The sequence below is a fragment of the Vidua macroura genome, chromosome Z, assembly GCF_024509145.1.
Source record: "Vidua macroura isolate BioBank_ID:100142 chromosome Z, ASM2450914v1, whole genome shotgun sequence".
In the NCBI taxonomy this organism is placed as follows: Eukaryota; Metazoa; Chordata; class Aves; order Passeriformes; family Viduidae; genus Vidua; species Vidua macroura.
Genome location: NC_071611.1, coordinates 28,481,822 through 28,505,614, shown reverse-complemented (window position 1 = coordinate 28,505,614; position 23,793 = coordinate 28,481,822). Strand labels below are relative to the sequence as shown.

General features: G+C 35.9%; 1 protein-coding gene across 2 annotated transcripts in view; it reads left to right on the top strand.

Annotated features, from left to right (window-relative positions):
- The window catches only part of PIK3R1 (phosphoinositide-3-kinase regulatory subunit 1), a 59,442-nt gene that overhangs the window by 29,292 nt on the left and 6,357 nt on the right, over positions 1-23,793 (top strand). For both annotated transcript variants that reach the window (XM_054003063.1, XM_054003064.1), the window contains 12 exons: positions 3,153-3,245; positions 4,639-4,713; positions 7,512-7,643; positions 8,525-8,726; positions 8,922-9,001; positions 19,066-19,168; positions 19,850-19,948; positions 20,074-20,254; positions 20,717-20,842; positions 21,838-21,980; positions 22,254-22,430; positions 22,528-22,596. In XM_054003063.1, the coding sequence (XP_053859038.1) occupies positions 3,153-3,245; positions 4,639-4,713; positions 7,512-7,643; positions 8,525-8,726; positions 8,922-9,001; positions 19,066-19,168; positions 19,850-19,948; positions 20,074-20,254; positions 20,717-20,842; positions 21,838-21,980; positions 22,254-22,430; positions 22,528-22,596 (1,480 nt within the window). The remainder of the gene's footprint in view (positions 1-3,152; positions 3,246-4,638; positions 4,714-7,511; positions 7,644-8,524; positions 8,727-8,921; positions 9,002-19,065; positions 19,169-19,849; positions 19,949-20,073; positions 20,255-20,716; positions 20,843-21,837; positions 21,981-22,253; positions 22,431-22,527; positions 22,597-23,793) is intronic.

The following is a 23,793-nucleotide window of genomic DNA, read 5'->3' as shown; positions in this document are numbered from 1 at the left end:
GTGAATGCTTTTCTTCTACATTGCTGAGCATGTAACTGTGTGACTTAGATATTTTATTCTGTAACTTTGGAGTTGCTGGTAACTGCAGGTTTTGGACCTGCCTTTATGTGTCTTTCTGTCGTTTGTGTCTTTTTGCTGTAGAGCTTAAAAGAGAGATTAATATCCTGAGTTTTCAGTCAAATACACAAGTATTTTACAGACTATACATTTATGGAAGGGATTGTCATTCACTTCTCATGTCATATCTAAAAGTTCAGCAATGTCTTTGGCTATATAAGTTTCCAGTTTTGGAAAGGATTGGGATAAAGAGAGGAAGAGACATCAGAAATCCTCTGAACACCTAAAATGCATATTTTAGGCTAGCAGAGAAGTTTTGTAAACTCTTCATTTTAAGCAATATGGCATTTTGTTTGCATACACATGTCTTGTAGATACATTACAGATTTTGTATAAATATAAAGGGAAAGGTGTCGCTTCCCAAAGGCTTTCAATAAGTAAGAATATTACTGATTGATGAATACTCTACAACAAAGATATTTGTAACAGATTATGATACAAACCTGGTTTTAATAAAGTTAAGATGAAAAGCATGGAGCACCAAAAAGGCTGCAAGAAGAGGTCCTCTCTGCTGAGGTAATTTAAGTAAAGTCTACAGAGACAAACTGTTTTCTGTATTGTCTTGTCTTCACCTTGCAAGGGGCTTCTTCCCCTTACACTGGCTTCTCCTCTTTGCTTTCCTTGAACTCCATCCCTCGTGTAGAAAGTCTACATCAGTGGAAATTAGAATTATTTTTCTAAATATACCTTGTTGATAGGTATTTGTTGATGTCTTGCCATCATTTCAAGGCACAATTTGGTTAATGGAAGAAAGCACTGTGCTGCTCAGTAGCCTAGATGAGCCATCCCTGAACTGCCAAGCTGTCACTTGATGAGGTTCAACTGTCTGTTAGTTTTGACTTCCATCCTCTGTCTCTATTTATCCTTCTTTGTCTTTTTCCTCTGTTTCAGTTTAGGCTGTAGACTGTGGCTGCATGCTGCCTCCATCTGGAATTAGGAAATTAGCATCTTTGTTCAGAGATGTTGCTCAGCAATTTTGTTGATGTTATGAAAGAGGGAAGAATTTAATGTAACTAGCTGCCTCAGGGACCAGAAAGTTACTTTCATAGGTAAAAATATGTAAACTCTGTTCTTAAAACCTGCTCTTCCTCTGCTACCATGTAAGGGATCCATTTTAAGCCCTTAACATTCTCTTGACTCGTACTGTTTTTAAATTTGTGCTGGTTTTAACTGGGGTAAAAGTAATTTTCTTAATAGTAGCTATCATTGGGCTCCATTTCAGATTCATGCTGGAAACAGTGCTAATAGCACAGGAATGTTTTAATTATTGCTGAGTGGGGTTTATACAGTGTGAAGACCTTTCCCACTTCAGACCCCACCTCACAAGTGAGGAGACAGGGAGTGCACAAGAAGTTGAGATGAGACACAGCCAGGACACCTGACCACAACTGACACAGAGGCATTCCATACCACATACATACTGGCATTCCATACCACATACATACTGCTGTGCTCAGCAGTAAATCTGGGGGAAGAATAAGAAAGTGGGAGATGTACAAAGTGATGGTGTTTGCCTTCCCAAGTTGTCATTACCCACTGATGAAACCCTGCTCTCCTGGAGGTGGCTGAACATCTGCGTGCCCATGGGAAGTACTGAATTAATACCTTTATTTGCTTTGCTTTTGTGTGTGGCTTTTGCTTTCCCTATTAAATTATGTAAACCTCAATCCATCAATTTTCTCACTTTTACCCATCTGACTCTCACTCCTCTCCGCCAGAGGAGAGTGCCTTAGCAGTTGTGTGGGACATGATTGCTGGCTGGGGTTAAAGCACAGCAAAATTGTTTGCATTTTTATGAAGTTAATTCAAAATAGGGTGAATTACCAGCCAAAATTGTCTGCTCTCTCTTTCTCTGTTGATATATATTCTTTCTCAGTTTATTTTTTCTTTTTAATCTCAAAGTTTTTATTTAAAAACTCTTTCTGGGTTTTTTTTTTCTCCTTCTACTTAGTTATCATCATAATTTTGTTTCAGTCTTTCTGGGTTTTTTTTTCTCCTTCACTTAGTTATCATCATAATTTTGTTTCAGTCTTCTGAAAATAGGGGTGGAGGGTGTGCATATATGTATTTATACATATCCATACAGGCATCTTTGTGTATGTGTGTTCAAGAATTGCTCTCTGTCCATGGTGAGTTTAATTGAGCAGAGATCACCATTGCTTAGGCAAATGCCAATTTTTGCTTCAATAATTAATTTTTGTTTATCAATCATAATCCATCAAACTATGCCAGATGGTTCTGCCAGTAGTTTAATATCTTTATGTAAACATTTTTGTTTCCAAGTGTTAAAGGTCCACTCTAAAACTTTTGAATTATTCTTTTGGCAAAAATTGTGTACTTAGAGATAGACCTTTCCTCACAGAGCCAGAACATGCCTTTAGGAGTATGTTCTCTCCATGAAGAAACCAGATTGCATGAAAACTGACTTTATATAAAACCTGTGTGCAGTTCTGTTTGAATCTGCAAAGTGTCCCTTTCCAATTATACTGTTATTTATTCCTAACCAGTCCATATAGAAAAGAAAGTTTTTGCTTCAAGTAAACAATACTGTTAATAGCATGATACTTGAAAATTGAAATGCACAGAAGTTACTGGGCTTGTGTAAGAGTGTGAAATACTTGTTTCTACTGCTGTTTCAGGCCTTTTTAAATCTGTTTTACCCAGAGGATCAGGCACTCACAGACATTTGTGCACAGTGTATGTAAATATCTGAGACAGAAAGATTTTTTTCTTTCCTTACTTGCACTGTATTTCTCCACATCAATAGACTGCAAACTTTTATTGTGTTTTCTTCTCCTAGGTAATATGGAGAGTGAATCTAGGACTGAGGTCCCTGAAAGAAAATGCTACAAAAAATGCAATTGTCATAATTTTTATTCCATTTTTGATTAAGTATGGAGTTTTCTCATATAGCCCTGACAACTGGGATCTTTGTTCTGTGATTAAAAATTAACTAGTTGCATTGCATGTCTTGATTTTCATAAAGGTAATTGCATTCATCTGCAGCTTGGCTTATTTTTCTTTTTTTTTTCCAGCTTTTTTACTTTCAGACCTTACAGAGCAGTTCACACCTCCTGATGTTGCTCCTCCAATTCTTGTCAAGATAGTAGAGACAATTGAAAAGAAAGGTAGGCTGAAGAATGATTTACCAAAGTGTTCTGTTGCTTATGTGAACCAAGACTGCAGAACTGGATCCAGAGCTGGCATGTCCTCTTTCTAGAGCTGATAATGCATTGCATTACTTAACATCCAAAATAATCTCCTTTAAAGTTTGTTGCACTGGTTTTTGCTCATTAGAGGCTGTTTGGAGTGTAAGAGCAAAACCAAAGCTTGCCTCAAATGGCATTTAATAATTAATGTAAGTATTATTGGAAGGTAAGGGAGAAGGGTTTGGTATTGTTTTGTGTTTTCTAGTGAAGCACCTTTAGTTGGTTATGTAAATGCCAACATAACATTGAATTAATGTAATATTGAATTAATGACACAGGGAGAAAAGTAATGTTTTGCCCCAAAGCAGGGGAAAAAAAGAAAAGAATAAAATACTAAAAAGTTTCAAGAACTGGTTTTATTCTTCAGGAGCCAATTCTTTATTGCTGCTCTATAGTGAGCCAGACAGTGTTATTTTTATGGTTTTTTTTCCCTCACCTGCTTTCCTGTGCTGATATCTCTCCATCCTTTTGAGGCTTTCCTCCATCTTTTAAGATGTCATACTTCTTTTGCCCTATTTATATCTTCCTGGCACCTCCTCTGATGTGTCTTTCATAGTCCTGGTGAGGTAAGGAGTAGCTCTGTGAGTCCTGCTCATTTAGCGGCCTTAAGCTAGCGAATAAGAGCAAAAGTTGTATTCTGATGAGAATCAGGCTGCTGTCCTTGGGGACATGGTTCTAACATACTTCTCTGGCACTTTAAAAGAGTGTAAGCCTTTCCTAAAAGAGTAGGAGCTTGCTGATATCAATGTGAAGGGCCAGTATTTAGCCCAAGTGTGCATAAGGAGCTGCTGCTTTCAGGGGACACCACTGATACTGTTAAATCATCAGTGCTCTGCATCCCTGCATATAGTATCTTTCCTTGTGTCTTCTCTATTTTCACTGATGTAGGAAAGTTGTAACCAATATCTTTCATGTGAAAACTCTTCACTGATATATTTTCTAACAATTCAGGTGAATTATTAGACACATTATGCAATACATGCAGATATTTTCTCTGACACCATTGTGAATGTGTTTCTTAGTCCTGGCCTTTTACAATTGGCCAGTGGACAGTTCTACAGAATATGTGGGACTACTGGCATCTCTGATCTTCTTTGGCTATCTCTTTCTGCAGACACAGCAGGTTGAGTGTACAAAGAGGTGTTTTACAGCCTTAAAAAACAATCACATTCTATAGTGTGGTAGGTGAAAGAATGTTGCTAGTTTATACTGTAAGTACTTATTGAACAAAACAGAAATATGTTGCATCAGGGCAACAGTCACCGAAATATTAATGTTGTCCTGAACATGTCCTGTCGATTTTGTTTTGAAGGTCTGGAGTACTCAACTTTGTATGGAACACAAGGCTCAAGCAGTGCAGTGGAATTAAGACAAATTTTTGAATGTGGTAAGTACAATTCTCTTCCTTAAAGCACTGGACAGATTTTGTGGTCAGACCACTCTCATTCATATGTGCTGGTTCTCGATAATATACTATTAAAAAGACATATATAAATAAAAAAGTTTTCTAACTTTTACACTTGATATGAAAAGTATTTTTCACTTTTACAAGTTGCCTTTTTTCATGGCTCCACTGTACATTTTTTTTTCTAAGAGTATTTATTTTAATCTCTTGTTGTCTTGCTTTTTCAAAGACTGACAGTCTAGCTGTACTGAGAAAAATGAGATGTTTTGTTCAGAATCAAGGTAAAAATACATTAGTCCTGAAAGGCTGCAGGTTATTATTTTGTAAACAAATGGCCAGTTGTTTACATACAGTTCTGTGGTGCATTTTTTTGGTCCAGTAGGCAGGGTGTCAATAGCAGCCCGTTATGTACCTGCTACAGAGTGATACTGCAGAGAAAGAGACAATTGATTTAATATTGTAGGCTGCGTTCTCAGACAGTAAAACGCAACTATACCACATACCCGTTCAAGTTTCCTGAAATATATTTCCTCTTCTTTTTTTGGTATACTTAATTTCTCCCTCAGGCCAGAATATACTGGCATGGCAGCACTGTTTCAGTATAAGAGTAGGAGGAGAGTTTGACCATAACTTGGCAAGCTGGGGTGCAATGTGTGGTGTGAGCATCCATTTGCCTAAAAGAGTGCAAATATACAAGGGGTAGAAAATGAAAATGGTTACATGCCTTGTTGCTAAAGGGTCAAAGAAAGAAAACTCACTCAGTAATTTAGTCTCCTTATCTTTAATAACTGCAAACATTAACAAAGCAAATAAGTGATGATACTCTGAGTTGTTTGTTTTTTTCAAAGTAAAAGAGCATCCTGTCCTATGCTGATTGTGGTAGGAGTGAAGAAGTGTATCTGTACAAGCAGGGAGAGAAGAGAGGCATGTGGTGCTAGCAGCCTTATGATAGCAGTCACCTCTTTAGTGTTGCATTTATGTTTTCCAGTCCGCATAAATACAGATTTTTGGTGGCACCAATATGATTGCATCTCTTGATTTATCTGAATCCTTTCTTAAGTCTCTAAACTGAGCTATAATTTTAGGAAAGGTTTATCTGTCGCTTGAGATTAAAAACTCATGGTTTACATGTATTCCTACTTAAAATGTAGTTAGGTTTGAGTAACAGAAACAGAATTTTTCCCTTTGGTAACAGTGTCTCTTTCTGACTTCTCTTTAACATAGGATTAGGATCTTCAGGACAGAGCTGGTGCAGTGAGTATCTAGGTGCAGGGATAGAGACAGATCTGATTTCCTCTGCCTGCTCTCCTTGAATTAACAGAATGCTAATTCAGAGGGCAAAGTCAGCTTTGTGAACTTGCATTTGTGTGCTGTTCTCCTAGTGGTTAAAATGCTCTCCATTTTTTAATTGGATAACTGTATGTTAGCATCAACACAATACTATCTAGCTCCAAAATCAAAGCTGATTTACATCTTGTCAGCTCAGCAGATGAAAGAGTTTAGGTCTGTTTATGATATTACACCCAGAGAGTTGCAGAGTAAGTATATTCTTATTCATGTATTCATTATAGTAATTTGGGACATACTTCAGAGAAATGGTCAACACTGAAGATGCATGATTTAACTTGGCTTATGAAATAAAAAGCAGTCAGTAAGAAGCAAAAGTAATAACAGCTATTTCTTTAAGAATTTGTGGATTCTCTGACACATAATTGCTCTTGCAGAAATCATTCCCACACTTCAAGTTTTATATCATCTAAGACATTTATGATGCTTTTTCTCTCATGTCTGAGAAGGTTTGAGCTCATACTGCAAGCTTTTTGTTGCAGAAAACAAAGGAGGTGGAGGAGCACTAAGTTTCTCACTATCCCCTCTTGGCTGCCTTATTTCACAGTATTGGTAGACACACCATTTATTTGAGTCCTCTACCTTCCTGTTCCCTTTGTTTAAAGTAGACAAGCAGATTCAATAGTTATTTTACCAAGAACCTTGCTAGATAGGTTGATCAGTGTTAATGCCTCTAAATTATTGTACAAAATATGGATGTTTTTGTATACACTTAGGACTTTACTGTGCCAGAGTTTCATGTTATAGGATGAACCCTAACCTTGCTTTCACTAAATACGGATTTCTGTATTTTCCTATTTTTATTTTTGCTGCCGATATTCTTTGCTCTAACACTAACAAGTAGTCCTTTATGTGACGCTCCCAAACCTTATCCCGAGTCATAACTATCCTGGAAGGGTATCAAGTTTTACAAGATAAATCTCAACAGCTGCATAAAACAGCAAGAAAACAGTTCTGCACGTGTATATTTGTTTCGACTTACTTACATAAATATTTGCAGACTTGGATTCCCAAGATGTTAATCAAACTTTTAGTCATAATAGAAGTAGAGAAGCTGCATTTGGCCAAACCTTTGATTAATACTTACTTCTTACACAAAATATTTACACATAAAACAGAGACCTGTAAAAATATTCCGATGTTCCTTAACATTGCCAAAATGCATCAAGTCACTACCATTACTCTGAGTTCAGCCCTCAACTGTATGTGACAGAAGACAGTTATGGAAACTATTTGGTTCATCAGATGCCAAGGGACTAGGCATGGTGTTGAACTCTGTGTGTTCTTCATCTCAAAGATGTTCCTTGGTGTCTTACATTCTTATGAATTGTTCCCCATGAACCAGATATAAGTTAGCAATTTTGGCTTGTTATAACCTTGTATATTTTTTCCACTTTCTGAAGTCTAAAAAGCATGTTGCTCTTTATCTTTAGATGCCTCTACGTTAGATTTAGAGACATTTGATATTCACACTTTGTCAGATGCCCTCAAGAGGTATATCCTGGACCTGCCGAATCCCATCATTCCAGCAGCTGTTTACAGTGATATGATTTCTCTAGCTCAAGGTATGATTATTGCATTATTTCAAATGTCAAACAAAAAGGCTTTTATTAGAATTCTGGATATCTGGTGGTTCAGCTGTCACCCACAGAACAGCAAAAATTCTACACAACCTGGTAGCATCTCAGAAGTCATAAATGTACCTTTACCCTTTCCTATGAATGCTGTTTCAGTTCAGATCTAGACATTATTTGCATTATTCGGTTACTTATTTAGGCAAAGAATATAAAATACAAGGGATCACAGTTGTCTTCATTTTAGTAACTAGAATTACTATAGAAGAACTGGGGGAAAAAATCAAGGACTTAACTGTATACAGAAAGCTAATTTTTAACTTTTTATCAGTGCTGACAAAGCAAATGTATTAGAGGTCATGTAGTGCTGTGTTACACTGGAGTTGCAGATTATAAAGTGAGAAATACATGCATGTGAGATTCGTCATCTACAGTGGTCATTTCAAACAAGTACAGCTTATAGGTTTTAAGCACATGGGCCAAGTATTCTATTATATATCTCAGGACAGGATATTGTTACTGGAAACCTTCAAAGTTAGAACAGCACCTGTGAGACTTATCTAGTGCATCTCAGAATTACCCAATCATGTGTGACGCTAAACACAAAACAGACTTCTACCAGTACACTCTGAACACATTGTGGTTTTTACCAAAATGCATATCTGTTTCCATTTGACTTTTAAATACTTGTTCTTTACTCTTCTCTGAGCATTTCTCTTATTTTAAAAGAAGAAGGGTATCTTTTGGTTCTAATGAAGGACAGAATTTTTTTTTTCTGTAAAATTGGTGTTTCTAAAGGAGTCACATATAGTTTCATTTTACTTGAATGTTCCTGTGCTGGTTTCTAGAACCATTTATCTGTTTGCTTGCAGAAGTGCAGAGCTCAGAGGAATATGCTCAGTTGCTGAAGAAACTGATCAGATCTCCAAATATACCTCCTCAGTATTGGCTCACACTCCAGTATTTGCTCAAGCATTTCCTCAGAGTTTGTCAAGCCTCCAGCAAAAATCTCTTGAATGCAAGGTCTCTGGCTGAAATTTTCAGCCCTCTGCTTTTCAAATTCCAGACAGCAAGGTATGTGGATCATCTTTACGATATTTTGTACTGTAAATATGAATTAGTTATATACAAAATAAGATTAACTAAATAATTTTCTGACCTTATTTTTGATGTAAGGGCATTGTAGTAAATTCTTTCAATTTTTTTTAGTAATTTAAAATAAACTTTTGTATTTCTCCTAGTTCTTACTGCCTAATCCATCTCTTGCAGCTCTGATAATACAGAACACCACATAAAAATCCTAGAGGTTTTAATCACAAGTGAATGGAACGAGAGACAGCCCGTACCAGGTAAAAAATATTTTTAATTTAAAAAGTTATATGCTCTCTTAAATATTAAAATTCAACTTAATGACAGTAAATGCTTGCAGTTTTTCTATTTAAATCAAACTTAGTGCGAAACAAAAGTGCACAATTACAGAGCTAAGCACAAGTTGTTTGTGTGTTTTATAGTGGTGTGCAATGTTTATTTTATAAGAAATAGTATTTTTCATTAAAATAATTTTAGTGCTAATAATCTGTAGCCTTAGGACTTTTGTTCTCTTTCAGTAAATGGGAAATAGAATTTTGTGAGTTTTTAAGACCTGTGAACAAGTAGAATTCATATTATACAGAGGTGAGGGGGCTAATTCTCAGGGTTTTATTGAGCTCTCAATTTACTCCCAGGCAAATTTTCTTAGGTTTGCTATACCCTGTGGAGACATTATTTATATATATATGTGTTTTTTAATACAGATACACTAAATATTTATTTATCAATATCAATACATAATATGAAAAATATTAAGAGCCCATCCAGGAAAGTTAGTTCCTACTTGTATTGCTTCTGTAAGTTAACATCTAATTAAGTCAACAAATAGTGAAGCACATCTCTAATTTATGCAAAATCCCTGGGTTTGAATCAAGTATTCAGTAGAAGCAAGGCAGAGTTGCTAACTATGTGCAAAGGAAATTATTAATGCAGAGAACTTTACATATTAGTTTAAAGCAATTCCTTTCACAGCTTATTAACAGAGAATAACCTAACAAAGGAAAGGGTGAATAGAACATTGGACATTCTATATCTTTCCCATTTCTGTAGTCAAGGGACAAAATAAAGTTCAAGGCAGTAGGATTTGTAGGGTTACTTAAGATCTGAAGAGCTAGAACACAGCAGAAAAGTGCTTTATTTGCTGTATTTCAGGTAGGCACATTGTGTATTCCTCTTCATCAGCTAATGAAGAGTAATTTTAAATGGCTAGAATTTTTGTTCCTAATGCTCTGTTTGAAAGGCTTTTCTAATCTTATCAATTTTGTTAGTTAGGAAACTTTCCCTAACATTTTGTGTACATCTGTTTTCAGCTTGCTATTTAGTTTTGTTCAATTTTGGTGAAGTAGCTAACAGGGATTTCCAAAACTGCTGTGCATTTTTCTGCCTTTTGTGCTTTGTAACAACTAGGAGAGTCCGAACTTATAGTATTTGTCCTGTTTTACTAAGAATCAGCAAATAGCTGCTAATTTAGAATTATTTTCTTTGTCACATGTTGCAAGCCTTAAAAAGCAAAACAGATTCTAATAGTCTGATGCTAGTAGCATTTTTTGTAGTTACACGTTTGCAAATGATTTGGAATATGTACATATATGTCTAGAAGCACTGATTGGGAGATTACAAAGGTAAGGTTAATAGTTTCTTCAGTTCCAAAGCAAGAATTTTAAAAGTTTCATTTAAGAGATCACTTGGTTGCTTATCTGCCCAAGTTGCTTCATGTGAGGAAAGTATAAAAGTGAAAGGTGTTGATGTTAGAACTACTAATGAGGACAAGGAATCTAGTCATTTTGAGAGTGTCATTAGGGTGCTTGAAGAAATGCCTTTGTATCCATCAGATTTATATGATTTGACACTACATTAATAATTACAATGAAACATCTGATTGTTTTTAATATTACTTCTGCATTAATTAATATAGCATGATGCAATAGTTTACTTTGACAGTCCTTCTAGGATTTTTCATGTGATCTGTTACAAAAATAGAACTTCTTCCCTGTGCATTTAAGTCCATCGTGTCTAGTAGAATGTTTTTTAGTAGAACTTTGCACACGTACTAATGTGCTGGAAAAAAACCTCAGATACAAATTTTCAGGCTTTCTGGAGTCTGGTTAGCTAGTCTCTGCCCTCAGGCCTGTAAAGAATTTGAATAATTTTCTAAAGTTGAATCTTACTAATATGTTCTGTAAGTTTGCAGGATTAGGCCATGAGTCCATTTCCAGTCAATATCATTCAGTGACCTGAACATCTGGAGTGGTCTGTTTTTATTGTTCTCATATAACTATAAAAAGCACTCTAAGATGTGTTTTTCAGAATTGTCATCTTTAAGATTATTGCTTTTAGTGGCTTGATTTTCCATAAAGACTGTTTAGATAGACTGTAATAGAAAGAAAATCCCAATAAAATATATCTTATTTATCATGGAAGTATTTTGAGAATTACAATCTTAAATAGAACTTTGCAAGTTGAGAATTTGAGAGGTCTTAAGCAGAAGGAAGTTTACTTATTGAAAATAATGTCATGACAAATAAGTGATAACAGGGAAGCCAGTGCTACCAGGTTTCTTCTCTTTTTCGCAGACTGGAGTGATAGCTTCCTTCCTTCTTAATTCTTTTTGTTAAGATGAGAACATTCCGTCTAAATCAAGCTGTGCATGTTCTAGTAGTATATTATGAAGTACATAAAAACCTTAAATGTAGTGTTAAGCGATAACCAATCTGAATAGCAGGCAGATCTTTGCACAGCTGTGGGGTTTTTCCTTACCACATCACCTACTAATTACACTTCTTACCTGAAAACAGTAGAAAGTAAGGAGCTGGACCTTATATCTTACTGTATTTTAAAATTAGTGTCTTAAATTAGGCATCTTCAGTTGGACATCTTTTAGCTAGAGTGATGGTTCTTGATGTCATAGCACAAAAGGTAGAGTTACTCCTCAACCATTACTTGACTTAGTGCAGAAGTAAGTCTGCAATAAAAATGTAAAATATATAAAAAATAGTATAAAATATATGTAAAATATATGGATTGGGGTATTTTGTCTGTCATGGTCTTCCTCCACAAACTATAGATTCTAGTTTGTGGATTAAAATAGTGCTTAGTCCTACACAAAAATACTAAAGTTAACAATACCTATTAATAGAATCATAGAATTTTGTGTAGCAGATGAAGACAAAGTAATGTTGCAGGAGAAATAAGGCTGGAAAGAATTAGATCAATTTTCTGGTTCATGTCTCATTCTTCAAGTTTGTCAGGAGAGACAAAAAATGGTGTTGGTGGCAAGGTAGGTGATTTTTTTATCCCATCTGAACATCCCAGCTTCATGTACAGCTGCACATACTTTAAATTATAGAGTACAGTAATAAACAAAGTACGAGTCTCTAAATGTGCTATCCAAAACAGAAAATATTATTAGAAGAAAATATCATAATTGTAACAGATTTTAGCAAATAGCAATGCTCAGGTCTCACAGAATCTCACACATCATACAGACTTGTGAAGGTAAATAGTGGAAAATAGGCTATATTAGGCTATATTTGTAGATATAGAAGATTGGGGTAGGTTTTCAGTTAATTGTCAAGGATCTGAAAGGCTCCTGGTTTTTCTTCCTGGAGGTAGCGGGCCCTGGATGAAGATTCCAAAGCTTGCCCATAGTAGTAAGCTGCAGTAAATGCTCAGAGCAACAGGATCTGTTTGGCACCCGTAGCTGCAAAGGCAGGCCAGACTGAGAAAGTTGGAAAGTCATTTTGGGTGGGGGGTTTAGGGAGCTAGGGGTCCTTTCTGGAGCTGGGGTATGTGAGAATAATGTCTGTCTAAGGAAGGCAAAGAGGTAGTGGGATGTGGCGAGAGAGCAAGGGAATGTGGGGAGCTCGTAGCAGTGCTGGTGAAGAGCAGAAGAGGAGCTACAGCAAAGAGCTGCCTTGTATCAATGAATCAAAGCCTCCAATAGCCTATGCACTGACTAGAGCTGAGCTGCTTTGTCTGGGCTGTCTATCCCAGTTTACCATTGTTTCCAAGGCTTATATTGTAAATAACAGCTCATTGTAAATAACAGCTGAGACTGAAATACTGCAGCCAGAAGAAGTAGTTTTTATTACTCAGAGCATCATATGTAAGAATGAGTGAGGTAATAAAGCTGCCTTATATATAACTGCTCACTTGTTGGGGATGAGGTGAAAGTGCTGGTAGAATTGCCAAGGTGCAGAAACTTTGCTTTTAGGTACAAAAAATATTTGCAAGAGTGGTGGTATAACAGCTAGAGCAGGGCAATGTAAAGGCTGATCCAGTTCCTCTTGGAATTTGATTCCTCCTCAGAGATACCCTGTGTTGTTGCAGGCATTAGCCTAAGACCACAGTCCTGTCGGAAGTGTCCTGGGGACATAAACATATGTGTAGGAATGCTATCAGTTGTCAGAACTTATCTGCATCATGTCAGAGTCTTGGCTGGGCTGCCATCAGCGCCGAGCGGGGTTTGGAGCATGCAGAAGGCTGCGAGTGCCAGGGACAGCAGATGCGGTGCCCACGGCAGGAGGGGGACCGTGTGCATCTGTGTCCTACCCAGCAGAGGGCTCCCCTTCTAAGCTAATAAAAGTTATGCTTTATCCCTGACCTAATGGAAACCACAATGCTTGCCTAACCACTGTACTTTGGAATGCTGTATCCTTGGTTTAAGTTTTCACACAAGCCAGTGCTTTATATTTCTCAATACCTAATTGCAAGAATTTGATAAAAGTGAAACAATACATACAACATTATTAGCGTTTTTACAGATTGTTATGTCCATGTGCAGGTACGTATGTGTAAAACACATGGAAGCATGTCAAATCTGGTAAATTATTTTCCTGCTTCAGACATAATGTTTTAGAAAAAAATGTGCTATGTTAATAGAAGAACACTGTGAGTATAACTGCAAGGAATAGTAGACTGCAAACTAAATGGGCACCACTCAAAATTTTGAAATTTAGATAAAAAGACAAGACTTGGCAATATTTGAAAACACAGATGTGTACATGCCAGTATCTCTTTTTGACAAGACACTTGTATCTCTCCTGCAGGATAATGAGGAACTCATTATCTCTGTGTGGGTATCTGTGCTTTGTTAATTGATAAAAAAGTTCAGTGAACCAAGTTGGTATCGTCTTTTCTCCTCTGACTATATACATCTGTGTTGTGGTCCTAAAAACCAAGAAATGTTCTCAACTCCTTCTGTAATTTTAACAGTAAAGAAGTATATCAAGTACAGTCTGAAGCTGAATTAGTTCCGAAGCACAAGTTTCCATCTACATTTGAAGTAGGCTGTACCTTTATGACTCTGCTGATTTAAATTATATTTTGAACTGACGATTGTTCAAGTAGGCAGAGGCTAAAACTAGGGAAGCAAGGGATTGTTATAGGTAAAGCTAGCCAATCAAGTGCAAAACATCAAAATGTACTGCAGGTTTCAAAATGTACTGAGATTTCATTTCAGGTGCAAGTGGTGTTTCACAGCATAGGAGGATTTTCATATGTGAAGTATTAAGGAGGCAAAAACTTTTCAATACTATTTGAGTGCCTTAAGGAGCAACAAGCAGATCTCAAAGAAATTCTCAGTGTTTTTATTAGAAATTCTCACTGTTTACAAGAAGTGAGAGGAAAATATTAGTCCTCTCCTCCCCTTTTCTTAATGTGTCTGCTTCTTCTTTTACTTTGAATTTATTTCCTTGTAAAAGTTTAATTGGCAAAGAAGATAATCTCTGTAGGCGGAGGGAAGTAGGCTCTTTAGTTGTTGCTCTGTTCTTTTAGTAAGTTTGATCTCTATCAAACACTAAGGCAAGGAAAATAGATTTAACCTAAGCTCCTCCCTTTCTGTACAGTTCCTTTTCCCACCTGCCTGCCCAAGAAATGAACAATCCTGATATACTGAAAACCACCATGGGTACAGACAGATTTTTTAAAAAATATTTTTAGTATATAGGAAATAAAAAGTCTCACAGCCTCAGACTAAGGGTCTTGAAGCAGCATCTATATTTGTGATCCAACATGAGCGTGTACAAGGTGATGCTGTGCTTGCCAGCAGGCTATTTTGTTTGCACAAGGCTGCTTCTAGAGATGTAGCTCTTTTCAGGGAAAATTTTTATTCTATTTTTTTTTTTTTTTTTTTTTGCAGTTAGCTACTTCCTGTATTTGGCTGTTCATGGTGCTTTTCTCATCTTCAATGCTGAATGCAGCAGACAGTGATAGGGACTATTTTAAGGCTTCTTACAATGGTCTTCTCATTTACTTAGCTAAAATGAAAAAGTTAGCTCTGCATTGGCCACTTGTTAGTTGATGACAACTTTTACTTTGAATCTGGCTCCCATCCCCTAACTGAAATTCCTGGCTCAGCAAATATTTGAACCTACCCAAGTTAATCATGAAACTGAGATCTTTATCTGAGAGAGACGTGCAAGCTACTGAGGGTGGTGGTTTCTTTTTTTTTTTTTTTTTCACAGTACTGAAGTCAGGTTCACTTTTTAATGATGAACCAGAGTAAGTGGATACCTTCTGCACAGCACAGAGTAAGTTTAAGCAGTTGAGAGAGAAGACTTGGATTTTCTCACTGCAAGTTACAACTCTTTTAGGGAGTTTTATGGAACATTGGTTGGAAAGCAGAGCAATCTCTTTTTCTTCATTGCTTCAGATAAACTTCCTAGTAAATGGAGGTTTTAGGGTTTATTTTTAAGCAAGATTTTTATGAGAGGAAACCAATATTGGATTGTATTTTCGACTGTTTTACAAGAGCGATCATTTGCAATGCATAATTTACAAAGTAAGTGATTTTGAATTTCTATGTTTTTTTCATCATCTTGTGGAAGTATTATACTGTAACTGATTACCAGGAAGAGCTTTAAGATACATGAATTCAAGTCAAGTACTTCAGTACCTCTCCAGGTTATATATGAAATGGGTAATAGCCTATCTGACTCCTCTGTATTTTCTTGCCTGCAGGCTAGTCTAGTCTGAGCTGAGCGCTAACCTGATTATACAAGTTTGCTCAGTCCTAGATTTGGCCACCAGTGAAACTCTAGGGAAGTAATTTTTCCTGAAAGTCTTTATTCAATGGAATGAAAAGAAATTACTGATCCCATATGAGACCTAAAAGCAGCAATGCAGTTTTTGTAGGAAATCTTTGTAAGTGAATTTAAATAATCACCTTGGCAAGTTAATTGTTTGGGTAGCAGGTAGGCTAAACCCCAAAGTTTAGTGTTTAGGCTTGTGTCTGGGGTGATTTTAAGTATCCTATTTCATTTTGGAAATTAAAAGAATCTTTGGAGCATATCTATCTCAACAGGAAGGGAAAGGTCTACTTCAAAATGAAGCTTTGTAATGTACAAAGCAAATTAGCTTGCATCTTTTTGTATATGTTTGTATTCCAGACATGTTCTTGTATATTGATGCTTGCTGACAGGGGTAACCTGCTCAGGGGCACAGACAGTGTTGGGGAGAGGGGAGCGGGCAGGGGCAACATATTTGGAAATATAATAAATTGTGTTAATTTTTTTAAATGAGTATTTGTGAGATAGAGCGCATTTCAGCTGTTCCACAATTTCTTAAGATGTAAGGCACAGATAGTTGCTACAGCTAGTCTTCATTGTAGTTATTTTTGGTCTCTGGTTTTCTCCCCCCATAGATTATAGTGAGTATATTGCTTTACATAGCATTCTGCTCTGAAGTTAATAGTCTATTCTGTCCATGTTTCTTCCAAGAGGTCAGAGAGAGTTACAGTCAGTGATGGGGGGAGTTAAGATGGGATATTTATAAATGGTTGGAAGATGCTGCTGACATAAAGTCAAGGGGCAAAGGAGACACTGACAAGAGACTCTTGCTTTTAAAAACAATTAACTTGATAAATATATCAATGAGAATAGGGAAGAGAAACTGTGTGAAAAGGCAGACTAAATCTTATTGTAGCCTCACAGCTTTTTTTATGTTCAGCAAAACCATTTTTGATGATCTTGCTCAGTTATGACTTTCTTCCATTGTTTGAGTGAATCAGCTGAATGTAAGATTACAATATTTGAGGTTTAGATTTAAAATTTAATTAATATTGATTGATTTGAATAGTGTTTTATTACATAATGGTAAGAGAGAAAGACATCACTGCAGTAAGCACGTTTATATTGTAATATAAACTCTATCAGACCTATGTGCCCATAAAAATAGTAGAAATATGCAGAGTTTAAAACCATAATCCATATTTCATTATGTGGATATATACATGTCTCTGTCTATTTGTGTAAAATGAGTGTGTAATAGATATACACACACAGTCATGTTTTTCTTTAATGCATCTCTAATATGTGCAGTAGTTATAGTAGCCTTTTAAATCTTTTTGAATGGCAAACTTCAGGCATTCAAGTAGGAGAATGCACCTGAGATGTGACCAGCTTGCTTCTGAAGGGAGCTGCCCTGTGTGTGAGTGTGGTGTGTGCCTGTGTCTAAGAGCTACGTGCTGCAGCATATCAGCCTTTTGTCATCCTGCCAGAATTGGACTGTACCATGCTGCAAAGTCAGGAAAATGAACCAGGAAATATGGGCAAGGAGAGTCCACTTGCTCCTTTTGTGTGTAATACCAGTTTTATATTGCAATTCTGCTAAATGTAGATTCTTCCCAAAACTGAAATGGTTTTAAGATTAATGTAGAACAAAATGAGAAAGCAGGAGTGGTTTGGTGACATTATTTTGATGTGATTGGCTGAGGATTATGATGTAATAGGTTACAGTGCAGCCCCTTATAGGTTTTAAAATGAATTCCAAGACACCATTACAAAGACAGCCTGACTCTTTTCTCGTATCTGAGCTTACTCAGTGAAACTCATACAAATGTACAATACTGTTTGGAATATGGAAGAACTGGATATAGAATATCCTAAGACAGATATAAATTGTGGCACAGACTTGATGTTTTACATAGAAATGGATCCACCAGGTAAAACTGCAGTCTTATTATAGAAGACTTAATTAATTTTGGTCTTTACAATAGCTGCTGAAAAATTCTTACTGGATATGTAGGATTTCTTTACTTTGTTATTGATACAAATAGTTTTCCTTTTTTCATAAATTAGAATAAAATTGTGGATTAGTGCATGGTTGTAGTAATTAGAATCTTAACATAATAAAATACCTGATTGCTTACTTAATTGAATTTGTACTGAATTGACCTGTTTCTGTTTTGATTTTATTATGTTAGATGTCCTGCTATTTTATAATGTAAAAATTGTATTTCTTTTATTACTATTTTTGTTCTCTCTGTTTCACACTGTGCCTAAAAGGAGATGCTGTAGTAACACTCATATTTCCTGAAACAGTGATTACAAATCATTGGCTTGGATTGTTTAAGGAAAAAACATTTTTAAAATCTAGCAGTACTAATTGAATGCCTGTTGTAGCATCATTTTTTTCATATCATATGAAAGTATTACGCTATCCTGATATTCCTTGCAACTTTAAAGACATTGTCTTTTCAGCCTGGTCATAATATACAGGACAGGAATTATGTACTTACTGGAGAACTGAAAGAGCTGAGTTGATTTTTAATCCTGATCCAGTGTAGTCCCCCTCGTTACTAAGTCAGTGCTGCAGTATCTTCTCTGGCACCCACTGTATACATATGCAGCTTTGACATTGAAAAAGGGGCGGGGGGGGGGTGTTTTTCTAATCAGTCCTGGCATTTGGAACAGAATTTATTCTGTAGGATACTAAGATTAACACAAGGGATATTTAGGTCACAGATGGGTTTCTTAAACTGGTGGGTTTGGGTTTTTTTTTTGTTTTCTTGCAAATCATTGCACATAATGCTGAGGATCACAAAACCCTGATTCTTCTTCAAATATACTGTATTGCTATGGGTTTGCATCTTTTATTACTCAACATCTAGGTAAGAAAACAGCAAAATTCCTCTAAGATAGATAGATAAAAAGGAGGATAAAAAAAAGTGGCATGTTTTATTACTTGTGTTCACCCAAAGATGGTGAAGGAAGGTAAAAGCAAACTTCAGATTTTTTTTCTCAAATGCTTTCTTCACAGGGGCAGGAGTTGAGCATGATGTTATATTTTCCTTAAAATATATTATTGCAAGATAACATCATTTTTTGAAACAGTAAAACTTTATTTTGAATTGTTTGTTTTCAAATTTCTTTATTCCTGCAGTGTCTTTTAGACTCTGTTAATGGTGGACAACTCTATTTGGTTACTAGTTATTTTTTTAAACACACTCAGAATTATAAAATTTATGTAATAATGTGTAATTTCAAGGAATATATGGTCATGTTTTCAGTGAGTTACAACTTTTCTTCCCCCCTTTAATTTGCAGCACTGCCTCCTAAGCCACCGAAACCTAATACCGTAACTAACAATAGCATGAATAACAACATGTCATTACAAGACGCTGAATGGTACTGGGGAGATATCTCAAGGTAAATCACCTCAAGACATGTATTTCTTATGTTTGGCTTTGTGCTATTCTTGCTGCGCTATTCTGAGTATATGTATTAGGCTTTGAGTGTAGAAAATTCACAGTTGTAAAAGCAATTTTATGATAGTTTCCACCACAAACATATTACAGTTGGTTTTATTCCAAATATGACTAAAAAGTTACTGGCAGTCACTTAGAATGTAGTATGCAAAATGATTGTTCTGTTACTTTAAGACTTATATGAAATGCTAGCATGAAAAGATAGCACTAAGAAAGAATTTTGTTCTTGTCTTTCATTCAGAACCTCAGCTGTAGGCACCATAGTCAGCAAGTCAGATTAACAAGTGCCATATATTAGCAACATTTTTATCTGTACTATATATAGCTATATTAGACCAGCACTGGCTGCTCCAGTTGCATAGGCTTGTATGAACAAGCAGAAAGAGCTTTGCATGAATAATAATTTTGTCCAGTAGTGAGAGCACAGAGTATGCCATTTTTTATCCCACTTGTTCTCTAACAATATCAAATAAGGTAATATATAGTTGTGTTAATATGGAGACATAGAAGGCTTCTAAAACACACCTATTTCAAAGCATTTGAATTTGAATTTAGAGCACTGTGGAAGAATAAATGTGTGAGAACTGATTGAAATGATTGGCTACTTTTGCTTTCATTTTAGAGAAGAAGTAAATGAGAAGCTTCGAGACACAGCTGATGGTACCTTTTTGGTACGAGATGCTTCAACCAAAATGCATGGGGACTACACACTGACACTGAGGTAAGACTAGTTACACTGGGTCTCTAATACTTGACAGTAAAATGCAATAACAGCTCTTAATGAGTGTATTCTTCAGGAAAGAGTACTTGAAGCATGCCTAACTTTTCAATATATTTTATTTGCAGGAAAGGAGGAAATAACAAATTAATCAAAATTTTTCACCGAGATGGAAAATACGGCTTTTCTGACCCATTAACATTCAACTCTGTGGTTGAGCTAATAAACCACTACCGGAATGAATCTCTAGCCCAGTATAATCCTAAACTGGATGTAAAATTACTCTATCCAGTATCTAAGTACCAGCAGGTAATTTAGCTTATTTTCTTTGCGTTTCACTTAAATACAGAGAAATTCTTGCCAAACTTGCCAAACATGATGAAGAACTTCAGCTCTGTTACTGTTTGAAAAAATCATGTGGGTACAAAATCTGATATTTTTGTTTAAAACCAACTCCATGCTTTGCATGTAAATATTTAAAACTTTAAATAATGCAGATATACTGTTAGGAAATAAACACCTTAATAATTATCCCACTCAATGGTGAAATATGTAGTTTTCATTATAAAGCTAAACACTTGCAATGCAAAATTCCTTTTTGTCTTTAATATCTCATTTGCATATTATGCATTTAGTGTATCTCCATATTGGTGAAAGAGGAATCACATTTCCATGTAATTACCTAAGCATTTTTAAGCAGTTTTATCCAGAGAAGCTGTGCAATATAATTGTTTCCTTTCAGAATATCTTTCTTTCTGCTCATCATTCCAGGATCAAGTTGTAAAAGAGGATAGCATTGAAGCAGTAGGAAAGAAATTACATGAATATAATACCCAGTTCCAAGAAAAAAGCAGAGAATATGACAGACTCTATGAAGACTACACAAGAACATCTCAGGTAAGCTGGATTTGAACCAAAGGGAGAATGGAAGTCTTTGCAGATTTTATTGTGAAGAATATTATTGTGAATTCATACTGTTATCTTCCTACTCCTCTCTTCCACCACCACTGCATTGCCCTGATGTGCTTGCTCAGAATAGTGCAATTTCTTACTCATGTTTGAACAGACACCACCTGTAAACTAAGCCACCCTCTGCCCAAGTCTTACAGCTCCATCCAAAGCAACTACATAACTGTCTTGATTTACCACCACTTCTGCATACTGACCTCATCAACCTGAGTTACAGTTTTCAAGGCACATTTTTAGGGAAGTATTGCATTTTATTTTGAATTTTTGACAGGTCTGGTTTACCTATGCAGGATAAAGAGATGATGTGTGTAGATAAAATGCAGGAATGAAAATCTGCCTCTTTCAGCTTAATTAATTATTAGCTATGCCTTGAAGTGCCACTGAAAGTCCAGTTTTAAAGTCCCAGTATCAAGACTGTTTCTTAAAGTGTGCAGGAACTACACCTAAAAAGAATTGAAGAAAATTGGAGAATTGCTGCCAACTTGAACTAATGACTTAAGACTTGGCTACCAACTAGGTATGTAGGGGCAGGAGGGTAAACTAGATAACCTCCTGAGACCTGTCAAGGCCTCCTTTATTTCAGAAAGCCAGGTGTGCCTCTAACAACTCATATTCATACAAAGGGCAAACTGCACTGCCATAAGGTTCTAAGCATCAATTTATTTATACAAAGCAAAGATTGTAACTGATTCTTTTTTTAGCAGTTCTATTTCTTGATAAACCTCATAATGGAAATCTTATGGTAAACTTTTGCACAGGCCTGTTGTCTCTATGCCATGAGGCTCAGCAGACAGAACATGTTTTGGTAAAGGGATATTGAAAGGAGATTCTTCTACAATGTACTGAAGTGTTTCTGTAACACAAGCCAATAAATCTTCCCCTTTATCTGATAACAACTGTAATAACAATTATTTTATTTTCAGGAAATTCAAATGAAAAGAACAGCCATTGAGGCATTTAATGAAACAATAAAAATATTTGAAGAGCAGTGCCAAACACAAGAAAGATACAGTAAGGAATACATTGAAAAATTTAAACGGGAAGGAAATGAAAAAGAAATACAAAGGTCAGTATTTGATTTTGAATATCAAATTGTATGATTTTTGAAAAAACAAACAATGCCAAGTATAGGTCTGCCTAAAATTTAAGCAAGATTACAAGTTTTATATTGTTCAGTTGTAAGCTAAGAAGCCTCAAATACGGTAGACATGAACTAGCAAAATGTATAACTACATCTAGAGAAATAATCTGTTCTCTTAGGGGTCTACACCTCTAAATAGCAGACTATAAAGTTATGAATAAGAAATCAGAGTGTAACTTACCACATTGTTCCATCTAGAATCATGCACAACTATGAAAAACTGAAGTCTCGGATAAGTGAAATTGTGGACAGCAGGCGTAGATTAGAAGAAGACTTAAAAAAGCAAGCAGCTGAATATAGAGAGATAGACAAGCGTATGAACAGCATTAAGCCAGACCTCATACAGCTGAGGAAGACAAGAGATCAGTACTTGATGTGAGTATCATGAATTAACAAATTTTGAGTTGTTTGGTTTTTAATGGTATCCAACTTTTGTGAATAAAAATTAATTTCATTTGCAATTATTGTTCAGGTGGCTGACTCAAAAAGGCGTTCGGCAAAAGAAGCTAAATGAATGGCTTGGAAATGAAAATGCAGAAGAGTAAGTATTGAGAGATTTAGATATTTCTGGTGTTTCAAATCACCTAACTACAGAAGTGAGATAAGGCATATTTAAGTCTTGGACCACACAGAGGAAATCTCAAGCCTAGGTCTTCAGTAACAATGCATACTATTAAGACATGACAGCCTACATAATGCAAGTATTAGAAAGGATGCTGTCTCTACTCTCCTCCTTTTTTCAGGGAAGTGCGTAATCAAGTTACTGTAGCAAAGAACTGAAATGTAACCTGTGTCTTTTTTCTTACCAGCAAAATTAAGTTCTTAAGGTGTTAGTATTTTAGAGAGATGTCATACAATGGATAAATTATTCAGAAGGTCTCTTAGGCATGAGCAGGCTTTTTCCATATCTCAGCTGTGGGTACCATGATGCTATCCAGTACAGGGGTACCCCATCATTGTGTCACATTGGTGTTAGAGATGATAAATTTGTATGTGCTGAGGAATATCCTCTGGTTTTATGGTCTGTTTTGTTTTTCTGGAAAATAGCAGGGTAGTATTCTGTCATTTCAAACAGTTTAGTTTACTGTAGGTTCTTACAGAGGCTAGGCTGATGAATACATTTCATTTCATTCCTGGGGAAAAAGGTAAAAAGTGCTTGGGTTGTGTAAACATAGACCAAATATTTGAAGTGCAGTAACAGTGAAAAATGAACAAATAGAAAAATCAAAATTGTCTCAGTAGTATTTGTATCAACATTTTCTGCCGATGTAGTTTCTTGTACATCCCTTTTATGCTGCCTGGTTGAATATAATGTGAAAGCAGCAGACTGACAATGTCTATAGTGCATTCTGCCTTGCATTCTGGCCTTGTCCATATCTATTTTAGTTTGGCTTGGTTTATTATTAACAAATAAATTCCTACTGTTATCCTGGAAATTGTGCTTATCACTGTGGTAGAAGCAGGAGATAAAAATGACATACATATTTTAAAGCCATGTTGGTTTCTCAGTCTTAGCACAACTCAAAGATGAGATGTTGTAATATATGTAGGCACCTGTTCCCACTAGTGTTCCTACCACTTAAACAGTAGACAAAGAATACTCTGTGGGTTTAGTGTATCATCAAAATAGTAAGTGAAACTGTTTGAAGAAAATCTTCATTTTTCTCTCACTTTGATACTCCTTGCTCCAAGTCTGGTAACTGCTGAAAAATTAAACTTTTAGAATATGGCTTTTCTT